Source organism: Microtus oregoni, unplaced genomic scaffold (assembly GCF_018167655.1).
Source record: "Microtus oregoni isolate MIOR12 unplaced genomic scaffold, Mior012 000002F_ref0000024, whole genome shotgun sequence".
NCBI classification, from domain to species: domain Eukaryota; kingdom Metazoa; phylum Chordata; class Mammalia; order Rodentia; family Cricetidae; genus Microtus; species Microtus oregoni.
Window position 1 is genome coordinate 49,697,525 of NW_024543061.1, and position 12,669 is coordinate 49,710,193.

The 12,669-nt window shown below is 39.0% G+C and overlaps 1 protein-coding gene across 1 annotated transcript in view; it reads left to right on the top strand.

Annotated features, from left to right (window-relative positions):
* The window catches only part of Arl8b (ADP ribosylation factor like GTPase 8B), a 38,612-nt gene extending 26,221 nt beyond the window's left edge, over nt 1–12,391 (top strand). The window contains exons 2-7 of the mRNA XM_041633501.1: nt 1,835–1,915; nt 3,232–3,305; nt 3,494–3,587; nt 6,665–6,732; nt 6,974–7,044; nt 10,360–12,391. Coding sequence (XP_041489435.1) covers nt 1,835–1,915; nt 3,232–3,305; nt 3,494–3,587; nt 6,665–6,732; nt 6,974–7,044; nt 10,360–10,409 — 438 coding nt within the window. The 3' untranslated portion in view covers nt 10,410–12,391. The remainder of the gene's footprint in view (nt 1–1,834; nt 1,916–3,231; nt 3,306–3,493; nt 3,588–6,664; nt 6,733–6,973; nt 7,045–10,359) is intronic.
* The last annotated feature ends 278 nt before the right edge of the window (nt 12,392–12,669 follow it).

The following is a 12,669-nucleotide window of genomic DNA, read 5'->3' on the forward strand; positions in this document are numbered from 1 at the left end:
TGTAGCATTTCATTGCATTCCAGTTTTTGGGAGGGCAGACAGAGGAGTATTGGCATAAGTTTAGCGTCAGCCTGTGCTACTTAGTGAGACTGTTTCAAGTAAACAGTTATTATGTGTGCAAGTTCTGAGAATAATGTTGAATATAATTAAAAGTAGTGATTTCAGATACTATTAATATTTTTTCTGCCTGGATCAACCAAAACACCACTGAACAGGAAAAAAAAATCTTTCTGAGTTCAGCATAGACAACTAATTTGTAAAATTGGAGTTCTGTATGCTGAGAACTTAAAACTATAGAATGCATGTTTGGGTAACAAGGTCACATTACACAATTAGCTAGTGTTAGGCCTTGGGAGAAGAAATAATCTTATTTGTTTGACTGGTCTCTTGAAAATAAGTCCTGTTTGTTTAACATAGTTGACCTCAGAAATCTGTCACTTCAACTGAGAAATGCTCATAGCTGGTAAAGTGTCTAAAATAACAACTTAGTATTAACCATGGCTGTCTGGCTTTACTCTGCTAAGCATTGGCCCAAACAGCTAAATAAAAGCCACACATATGCAGAAGGACATCCTACATCAAGATATAGCGGGTGATAACTAGTGTTCAGTAGGCTGATCTACCAGATGAGTGATTCTCTGTAATAGGGAGCCCCACCTGGAAAGGCCATGGAGTTAGTGTCTGCTCCTGTGTAATTTTTCTCATAAATCTCTTCATCTCTTCTCTAAAACTTCTTTTCTTCCCTAAGAATAGCCTGCGTGTTTTTCCACTGATTATGTGTTTATCTCATTAAAATATTCCATCTACAGGACACATATACCTAGGTGGTCAACAAGATTGACTTTTTACATATATAAAGTGTACACACACACACACACACACATACACACACAGTTTTGATATATACTGGGACATGCTTCATAACTGGATCTATTTATCCCACAAGGACTGTAGGCACATAAAAACCTGTTCTGTTCCTTTTTATTCAGACTAATAAAAAAAATCAATTTCTCCTCAATCTAAGACAAACTGCACACAATTGGCTCACTTTTACCTCAGAGCAAGTTCAAACCAGACTAAAGGCTTTATGTAAATAGATCATAAGTTTGAAACCTTACAGCTATGTACAAGGTCAGAGCTGCAGATGTCCAACCACGGTTACTAAGAAAAACATGTCAGTTCTTTGCTTGCCAGTCTACTAACAATAGACCTGTGTCTAAAAATTGTCATTGGGTACTATGCTTTCCCCCTACCCCACCCCTGTACGCTTGTGGTATTGCTTCTATGGCCTTGGGTCCTTATGTTGTTGTGGCAATGGTTCAGCTCCTTAATTGCTTACCCTAGGACTGTGATTTTCACTCTTGTAATTTCCTTATCGCTTCAAGGCTCCTAAAGGAGAAAAGTTTATAGAATAGAAGTAGTAGTTAGAAGAAGAAGCTAGGAAAGGTTAGATGTAGGACAGGAGAATTAGCATAGAGGCAGAACAATAAGAAACTGGCATGAAAAAGTAATGAGTGAGAGATTAATTTTTTGCACTCAGATCCCAAGACCCTCATTTGCTGTAGCATTCTCTCTGAACCCTGAGAGTGAATTGAGGCTGATACTTAATAGCTCTTCTTAATACTCATAGGAGCTGTGCCCTTTCCTGAATGGAGATGAAAGAGGAGATTAGGGGGGTTGGTAGGAGGAGGATACAGCTGGCTTATAAAATAAATAGATGAATTTTTTTTAAAGGAAAAATAGGTACAAATGCAATATTGATACTTCAAGATTGTATGATGTTATGGTTCTTTATTATTGATCAGTCTAACATGAAATATTTTGTTTTGTTTAGTCAGGTCAATTCAGTGAAGATATGATACCCACAGTGGGCTTCAACATGAGGAAAGTAACTAAAGGTAACGTCACAATAAAGGTACGTTTCTTCTCATAGTCTATGCATGTGTATATTTATGGATGCATGCATACATGCATTACTCTTTATACTTGATTTAATTGAAGAATTTTCTTCTGGTTTTACCTACTGTTTATAATTCCTAAGTAATGGTTAGATTGTTGCAAAGACTGTAAATCAGTTATTTATGTTTTCTGATAGATTAAAGTGTTTAAGAGTTGAAATGTAGTTAAGTGTCCAGAAAAGTCAACTTACCATGTGGGTTAGTAGAAGTAACATTTGATATCTTGAGAATTCCAGAAAATAATAGTCCTATCTTTAGTCTGAGCAGTGTTGTATATTGAAAGGTGGTACTTAGTGGTAGCAAATATCGTAGTCAGTCTTTTTCTTCATTATTAAGTCTAAAGTTTAAAATAAAATAGGAAAAGTTTAACTAATTTTTAGCATAATTTCTTTCTTTTTTTTTTTTTTTGGTTTTTCGAGACAGGGTTTCTCTGTAGCTTTGGTGCCTGTCCTGGAACTAGCTCTTGTAGACCAGGATGGCCTCGAACTCACAGAGATCCGCCTGCCTCTGCCTCCCGAGTGCTGGGATTAAAGTAGCATAATTTCTTATTAGCTCCTGGACTGCAGGAATGTTGGGGGATTTATTTTTCTTGTCATTCTGCAATTCCTGCAAGTTTAGGCCCCTAGCCCTGAGCCATGTGAACATTACCCAGTTGTTGACAGATCTGCTCTTTGGCTTTTCTGATAACACTCCTCATTTTGTTGACTGTGTGTTTCTATGCATTTTACCAGTGTCAGTGCTTAAGTTGGAAACTACTTTAAAGAAAGCCAGAGCTTAGGGGAGTCATATGTCGTACAGTGCTGAATAGAGCAGGCAAAACAGTGAAATTATTATGGAGAACTTCAAGTGAAGGAGTGTTGTTGAGTCTGTTGCTTACAGAATAATTTAAAAAGGCACACTTCAAGTTTTGGAGATCCTGAGCTGTTTTTTTGTCTTGGCATCCCAGTCTGGATGTTGCATGCTTTTGTAGATGTTAAAGTTGTTATCTTAAAGTTATATATATCCATGATTAGAAATATATTGAGTAATAGTTACTATTACATTGTTATATTTGACCAAGTCATTGCTCAAGCGGAATTTAGATCTAGAGTTTACATTTTTAGAATTCCAAGTTGAGAAGGGGGCTGCCAGATATCACGGATTGAGTTTTGGGTTCCAGGTTTTGGGAGTACTTTGCTTCTGTGACATTTGATATGTCTTTGTGACTGTTCTCCATTTCCGGTCGTACCTTCATCAAATGTGCTTATTAAGAATTGCCTTGTTTTGATTAAAGATCTGGGACATAGGAGGACAACCTCGGTTCCGGAGCATGTGGGAACGGTATTGCAGAGGAGTCAATGCTATTGTGTAAGTTGACATGGGATTTTTATTTTTTGTCTGATTAGTCTCTGAATAATGTAGTTATTTATGTTAAATGTAGGACTTAATTTCTTTTTATTAGAAGTTTCAGTATTGTAAATATTAAGAAAATTGAAAATCTATAAGTAGTTCATTGAGATTCATAGATGGCATGTTGAGATGGCTTTGTTTTTAAGTTACATGATAGATGCCGCAGATCGTGATAAGATAGAAGCCTCTCGAAATGAACTCCATAATCTTCTAGATAAACCACAGCTACAAGGAATTCCGGTAAGTTTGAGGAGTCTGATATTTTATATTTGCAATTATATATTTAACATTGAACCAATCTCGGTATTCCTAGAGATTGGTTTTAGGATTCCCTGCTTCCCACAAGTATGGAGATCTGAAAATTTATGCTATTTTTTCTTTTCCTCCCCCCCCTTCCTTTTATTTTGAGATTAAGCTTTATAACCTGGGATTTGTGATCCTGTTGCTTCAGCCTCCCAAGTGTTGGGATAATAAGAGTCTGCCACCATACCTGGCTTTTCACGTCCTTTGTGGAAAGTGGCATAGTGTTTACATGCAAACAACATACATTCTTCTATGTACTTTGAATTATATTTAGATTACTAATGATACTTAATACAACAGTTTTTTTTTTAATAGTTGCTGACTGTCCTCTTTAGGGAATGATGGCAAAAGGAAGTCTGTACATTCTCAGTGAAGTTACAGGTCCCCCTTCCCATATTTTTGCTTAGTTTTATATTTGCTTTTTGAGATAGATCGCACTGTATAGACCAGGCTGGCCTCTCACTGGACATTTTTTTTTTTTTTTGCCTTAGTTTCCAAGCACGAGAATTAAAATTCTTAGTCTCTTGCCTGGCTTCCCATGTGTTTTTGATGTGCAGTTGGTTGGGTATGGAGCCTGTCGGTCTAGAGGACTGTTAATTTTATTTGAAATTAGTAAAATGCCATTCTTTTTTCAATGGTAAGAGTACTTAGCTACAACGTTATGAAATTGAGAAATTGAATTTATCTTCCTCATCTTTCTCTGCTACTTATGATATTTTCTCATTGAATGAATTATTTGAAATAACTTTTGAAGACTCATCTGTCTCACCTGGTTGTGGTTCCTTGTGCCTATAGTTCTGTGCTTGCAAGCCTGAGGTGGGAGGATTGTTGTGAGCTCCAGGCCACCTGGAAATGTCCTCTGTTGATTTAAAGATCTGGTGTATTGGAGTGTAGTCCTGGTTCTGGAGTATGTTCTTACAAACTCTAGTCACCTTTGCCCTGTGACTGCTGGATCCTGGATATTGGACTGTCTATAGATGCTTTAACCAGATAGCCACCAAAGTATGTAGTGAGAGCGGTGCTCAGTGCTGGGGATATAGTGATGGACAGAAGTTGGGTAGGAATATTGCATTCTGGGGGGGAAGATACATATGGGAAAAAAACATTTAGTAGCACAGCTCTGGTAAACAATGTTAAGACAGGTGCAGAAGTCCTTAAGAATTGCAAAGATTTATGCAGTTCAAGGTGAAGGAAGAAAGATCTCTGAGTTCGTGAAGTATGAATGGAGGTCTGAAGGATGTGTGGGAATGTGAAGGATGGGATGGTAGTAGGGAAGAGTTCAGGCACAGACCCTTTGGCAATAGGAAGCCATCTCCAGAAAACAGAGCCTTGGGAGTGACAGAGCCTTGGGAATGACTGGGTTGAGTGACATGCTGAGCTGTAGCTGGGACATTAGAGGCCACACTTACAAGATAGTCTTGTGGATAGTCTTTCACATGTTTTAAAGGAAGGGAAGTGCTCTCTGTCACAGCTACTATTTTTTTTGTTTGTTTGCTATATTTTTCTATCTTTTGAGATAGAATTTCATTGTGTGTGTGTGTCTATCTTTTTATAAAAGATCTCACTATGTATATTCTCAGAGCGAGTGATCTGTCTGTCTCTGCCTTCAGAGTGCTGGTATTAAAAGCATGGGCTATCATACCTGGCCCTCATACAGTGTATCGTTTTTTACTTTTGTGCTCTTTTGGGGGCCCGCCACCCAACTCCCAATAAATACAAGGCATTTTACTCTTTCTTAAGCCAGGCAGCCTTAACTTGGCTTGCTTATAGCTGGCTTTTCTTAAATTATCCCATCTACCTTTTGCCTCTGGGCTTTTTTTTTTTTTTTTCTGTATACCTTTCTTTACTTCTTACTCTGTGACTTGCTATGTAGCTACATGGCTGGCCTCTGATGTCCTCCTCTTCCTTTTTTGTGCCTAGACCTCTTCCCAGATTTCTCCTCTTTATTCTCCTTGCCCGCCAGCCCTGCCTTATCCTTTCTCCTGCCTTTCTTTTGGTGGTGGGTCAGCTCTTTATTAGACCAGTTAGGTGTTTTAGACAGGCAAAGTAACACAGTTTCACAGAGTTAAACAAATGTAACATAAAAGAAGGCAATACACCTTTGCACCATTACACAAATGTTTCACAGCATAATCAAATATAACACATCTTCAAATAATATTCCACAGCCACAATGTATTTTATTCTTTTCCCATTCACTCCTTCCCAGTCTATTCTCACCCAGCTTTGTACCCCCTTTAAAAAAGATTTTTTTATGGTCCACTAAGTCTAGTTTATGTTGGTGTATTCTCATGGGTGTGGGGGCCATCCATTGGAGTATGGTCAGAGAGGCCACACTTTTAAGGAGAACTGACTTCCTCCTCTAGAAGCCATTAACTCTACCTCCTGAAAACCCGGGGGAGGGGGGATCAGCTGTGTCCCTTTTTGCATTTGAATGACACAGATAAACCCTTAGTTGTGAAGTGTTTTTTTTTTTTTTTTGTAGCTCTGAGTAGAACTAAATATATAGATGAGACCAGCCTTAAACTTAGAGATCCCACCAAACTCAGCCTCACCTGCAGCTGTGAAGATATTTAGATTTTGGTTATGACTTTCTAGGAAGTTTCAGAATGTACATCATAGCCTTAGAATGATTTAGTGCTGAGAAGTAAGCCATTGGACATGCGTATGTGCCATGACTTGTGTTTGGAGGTCAGAGGACTACAACTGCCATGTGAGTGAGTCCTAGGGATTGAACTCCAGTCATCAACCTTTCCTCGCTGAGCCATCATTCAGCTCCTAGAGTATCTTAGAACATTTTAAATGCAAGCTGGCCACAGACTGAATTGAGGCTGTCTTTATGGTAGGGAAGTTATGTAATACCAGGATAAACTCATAGATGTGTTTTTATTTATATTTCTCAAGTGTGCTTCATAATTAAGGTGCATGTTAACATGAAAGTAGTTTTGGAATATTTAGATACTACATCGTGCCTCTGGTCTTTTTGTACACCCATAATATCTTTTCTTTTAAAGGTACTAGTACTTGGAAACAAGAGAGATCTCCCAAATGCCTTGGATGAGAAACAGCTAATTGAAAAAATGTAAGTTGTAAGAAGAGTAATGTTGAGAAGCTTGTTGGTAAATTATAGACTGTCCTCTGTTTATTCAGTAATGATTATACCTTGTTCTTAGATGGTTAAGCTGGATCAATCAGAGAAGTAAATCTCTAAACTTTTGTTAGCGGGAAAATATTCTTTTCATAGTAATGAGAGTAAGTGAAACTGAGTAAAGAGTGATAAGTATTACAGCTGCCACCCTTTTCACCAATTCTGTTTCTTACAGGAATCTGTCTGCTATTCAGGATAGAGAAATTTGCTGCTATTCAATTTCTTGCAAAGAAAAGGATAATATAGGTAAGAAATGGCTGCTGGGCTTTGGAATAAAAGAGTACTATGGAAAAAGACTTTGTGTTGTGGGGACTCACTAGGTGACTTTTTTTTTTTTTCAGTATACTTTTTTAAAGGCAATATACTTTCTTCTCTGTAGCTTTGGAGCCTGTCCTGGAATTAGCTCTTGTAGACCAGGCTGGTCTTGATCTCACAGAAATCCACCTGCCTCTGCCTTCTGAGTGCTGGGATTAGAGGCGTGTCCCACCATTGCTCAGCTATACTTCACATTTTTAACTGAGGGCTTATTACCCTAGGAGACATGTGGCAATATATGGAGACATTTTCTTTTGGTTTTCATAACTGGAAGAGGGTAGAGACACAGATGTTTCTAAGCATCTCTTAGTCCCTACAGCAAGAATTAGCATAGAATGTCAGTAGAAGCAGGGCTGCTCTTCACTGTAGTCTTTAGGGTGTTGTGTGGTTCTTTAAACCCATTACTTCTTTAAATACTCTTCAGAAGAATTTCAGTAGAAATGGGAAACTTTAGGAGGAAAAAATAATCTTTTATTACTCTCAAGAACTAGCCAGATAATTTTCTAAAGGAACAACAGCAGCAACAAAACTAACTGGGCATGATGGTGGATACCTGTTGTCCTGGCTCTTGGGAAGCTAAGGCAGGAGGATTGCTGTGAGTTTGTGGTCTCCCTGGGCTATATGGTGACTGCTAGGGTAGCTATGACTTGGTAGCAGGATCCTGTCTCAAAAAGAGGGGTGGGGATGGAGAGATAAGAGAAAGTCAGTCTTGTATTCATTAATTCAAGGCAAAAAGGGATTCTGCAGTGGTGGTGAGAATCGATTGGCGTTTGAGGTTGATCATGGCTCACTGGGGTACACTAATAGTCATTTCAGGGCTTTGTGTGTAGTGTTACTGAGGCTAAGGAAACCACTGCCCTTTCACTAGACTCAAACTGAGCATTAATCAATGAATTGCTTCAAAAAGTATTTGAGTGCACATGGTTTCCTGTGTTTTACTGTCCCCTTCATGTGGCACAGGAAGTGTTTTGATCTCAGGAAGGTGTCCTGGAACCACATGAGGAGAGTGTTTACTCCTGTGACACTGACTCCAGAGAACCTTCTCTGCCTTCTGCATTTTTGTTGAGTCTATGGACTCACTTGTCTTTGGGATCTTAGCCTCTGTCCATTGGTTGTGGAATACAGAAAGGTTTTTCTTTTCTTTCAGTTTCTTAAATATGAAAATGTAGTCATTTTACTTAAAGCTTACTTTCCTCCTCTGATTTCACACTGTTGTGTATACGGAGACTGTTTGCTTGTTTCCCGACTACTCAGACTTGAAAGATCACACAGAAACTATATTAATTATAACACTGTTTGGCCAACAACTCAAGTGTATTTCAAGCTAGCTCTTATATCTTAATGTGACCCATTTCTATTATTTTATATTTATATTATTTTTTTCCATGATGCTTGTGGTTTGCTACCTCTTGCTTCTTGGGCAGCTACATGGTATCTCCCTGACTCCGCCTACTCTATCTATATCTCTGTTCGAATTTCCCACCTGGCTTTGCTCTGCTAAGCCATTGGCCAAAACAACTTGATTCATAAATCAATAAAGCAACACATATACAGAAGGACATCCCACATCACTGGTGTGATAAATGTTGTAGAAGACTTGTGTTAGCAGTTATTAAATCATTGTTTTCCCAATTGTGAATAGTCACTTTTGTTCGGCTCCTGGCCCTAGTCTGTACTTGGTATGTGTGGTCTACAGCTTCTCTAATGTATTTTCGTGGGAAAATGGAAGACTGAATTTACAATTATCTTTCAGCTTGGAGAATAAGAGTGCTACATAGAATGGATTCTCACATAGCTTTCAGATCATTAGTACATTTTAAAGAACTCAGGATGGCAGTTTATTGCTCTGACTTAGCTGCCTTCTCACTCTGAACTTTTTCTGGCTCTCCTGAACGGCTGTAGCTTTGACTGTATTGTTGATTCCATGTTAGTTGCTTCTCTTCTTCAGATTTTTAGAACTGAAATGCCTGCTGTCAGATCCTCTGGATGTGAATCACTTGGGAAGTAAACCAGTTGTGTCTAGCCATGGTGGTGCATGTCTTTAATCCTGGTGCTTAGGAGGCAGAGGCAGAGGTCTCTGAATTTGAGGCTAGCCAGGCCAGAGATTGTTTTTTCCCTACTCCCTGCAGTCACACATGAGATCCTGCCAGTTGTGCATCTTTCTGCTTCTCTATATACTGTGTTTGCTTCAGGTTTCCATTCTGTCCTGTCCTGTCAGTTGAACGGAGTCAGTCTGCATATTGCAGCCCTCCAAATTATTCTGTTGTACTTGTTGGCTTGCTAAAATAAGCTAATATAGCTTCCCCATTTCAAAATTTCCAGTAATTTCCTGTTGACTTGAGAATGAAGTCCTAACTTGTTAGCACCACTTTATTTACTGAACACAACTCAAATACTTGCACTCCCTTAGACATTGTTTTAAAATTAATTTTTAGTACAGAAGCAATGGGTTTCATTATGATAGTTGCATGCACGAAAGTCATACTTTGCTCACATTCCTTCCTCTCTTTTGATCCCTTCCCTATTCCTGCTGGGCTTACTCATCCCCAGATAGTTCCCTTATCTTTGCTTTTATGGTTTTTATTTTTGTGTGTGTGTGTGTGTGTGTGTGTGTGTGTGTGTCAGAGAGAGAGAGAGAGAAAGAGAGAGAGACAGAGAATGCAGAGATGCCTTAATTTTGTCCTTTATGGCTGAATAAAACTCCCTAGAGACATTTTGGTTGTCATGGTGGGGCTGGCACATAGTTGTTAAGGCCATGGATGCTCTAAACCATTCTCTGAGGCACGGGAAAGGTTAACCTCATGAAATGATTAGTCAGCTCCAGATGCAACAAGGACCAGGTTATAAAGCAGTGGCCTAGGTGTCAGAGTTTGTGGGAACCCTATTTTCCATGTGCCTGAGCCACATCTTAGCAGCCCCCCATGTTCTGCAGCAGGGCATACATTCTGAGTCTGCCAGTCTTTGCATGACATCAAAGCATAGGTAATTTTATCTTAATATTATAGTTAGAAGTATCTTGAGGTCAGAGAGCCTTTCATACATATCTTTGCCTTGGCAGTTTTGTTTAGATCCTGATTGGTACCAAGTTCATGTTCAGTATCTGATCGTTTCTCACATTGCCCTCTTGAAGCCCTGGTGATGGAGTTCAGATGCAGAAGAGATCTAGCACCTTGGACATTTTAAGTATTGTCTATGTGTTTAGTTTTGTAATGCTGATTTCTTAACTCTCACTTTCCCTGCCTTTAGATATCACACTTCAGTGGCTTATTCAACACTCAAAATCCCGAAGAAGCTGAGACATCCTCTGACGTCTTCCAGTCCTTCTTGGCTATAATCCTAGAACTACTGTCCGTTCCTCTGAAGTACTTCCCAGAACATGGTCCTTCCTAAACCCAAGAAATTGCCTTTCTCAGAGTTTCTTTCTCATGTGCACTGCTGAAGATGTCTATTCCTATTCTTCATAACAAATCGGCTGGAGTTGTCATGATAAAGTCAGCACACACTAAAAGGCCTCACACACTTGTCTAATGTGGAGAGGCTCTCTTTCCTTTCTTTTTTAAAAAACACCTACATTTTGACCATTTTAAAGTTAAGAAAATTGCATATTACCCTTCTGGTCTTTCTGGGCCAGATTTTTGTATTGGTTTTCAGTAAATGTCTACCTATTTCATTACAGAGTCCAGTATCTTATACTGGTACTGACTTGATGCAGCATGGAATTCCTAGTGCCACACACAGTATTTAGAAAATACTTCAAGCCTGACTCATGTGGGATATAAACATGTTTATCTCATCCCACACATGCATGTGAAATGTAGAGTTACACTGTAGGAGTAATTGGTCTGCCAAGAGTTAGCAGAGGTACCAGGTCAGCACAGTGGGTTCCTTACACTGGAGACTTCATACCTGGTAAATTTTAAACATTCTGCTTTCTGGGACTCCTTTGTCACCAGATCCATTTGGGGAGCTGGGAAGAGTTACAACATGCTCTTTTGTATCTATCCAGATCATTAGTTTTCTTCCCCCTTTTAACACACTTTTTTAAAAGGGACGGGAATTGAAGAGTTTTTCAAAAGCTTTCATGAATTTAGGGCATTCCAGCTCGTGTAATAAACCCGTTAAGCGTGTCTGACTTTGTGTGAACACATGTCTGTTCTTTGTCTCCAGACATCCACCCTGTGCTACTGCATGACACCCATAACTCCTGACTCTTTATATCTAGTCATGAAGTTGACTTTCAGCACAAAGGATACTTAGAAACAAATTCTTATTTTTTTTTTTTTTTTACCAATGTGAGGCTTGGCACTCTTTTCACTGGTGCCACTAGACTTCTTGATTGTGACAACTCTAGACCTGCTTGCTTAATCAAATCATGCACAATGTCTACAGGTTGTTTAATGACTGGCCACGCAGAGAACCGAGGAACCAATGCTGTTTATTGTTTGCTTCTATGATACAGAACTGTACAAAAACTTACATTGAACATATTTTGTAGCTTAGCGATCTCCACTTACATAAAGGGACATATTAATATTGGTTCATTTGTAAGTTGTTACTCATGCTGATGTAGTGATAAAACCCTGTGGTTACACCTGCTTCTGTGTTGCCTCACACTGTGTGTGACTTGTCTCTTCTGTTAAGCAGCACTATGTCGGCAGTACATACTCAGATATGTTGAGCACTCCAAGTGTAGTCAACAGTAAGTCTTTAATGAATACCGTTTAATTTATAGACTGCCACGGCCTTAAAAATATTCTGTACAAATAACTGCACTGTGTTGCACAGACACTACTTGTTTTCTTCATTCATGTTTTTATTGAGTAGAATCTGGGCTTTACAGTTCTCGTTTTATTCATGGAAGCATGTTGCACTCTTCCCAGAGGATGGGATGGGTGGTTTGAAGGAAGGGATATTTAAACTTGCTCATGTAGCCCAACAATGGTCACTGTGAACCATTTCAAAGAATGTGGCGACTTGCTTGTGCCTAAGTGGAGGGATTGGAATCAGAATGTGTAACTAAGTGGTACTGCATAGGTTTTTGTTAATTGACCTATAGCTAAACCTTAAAATGTTTGTGTGTCTTTTCATTGCTTTCCAGCATTTCAGGACATCTAAAAGCTACTACCAACATTTTCCTGTGCATAACCTCTGCATGTGAAAACCTAACAGTTACTGAACTTTGTAAATACGTAAATTTTTTTTATTTAGGCGTGGATGCATTTTTCATCTATTGACTGCTCTTCTCAGCTTTATTCAATAAACTTGCATTTTGAGGGTTGCATTGACAGTTTTACCTTAAAATGTGCATCCTGATGAAGGTGCAGCTCTCGGGAATGGAGTGGAAAGAGAATTACTTGAGAAGGGCTCAAGAAGAAGCTGTCGTCTCAGTTGTCAAAGGATCCGGTTCGTGGGATGAACTAGGAATAAAATTTTACAGTATCTATGTAATTGGTACTATGATCCCCTCCCTTGTTGCAAGAGGATTCTATTAGTAATAAACAGTAGTGGCACTTTGTGGGTGAGCACTGAGGATCGAGCCTCATCAGTGCTAGGTAG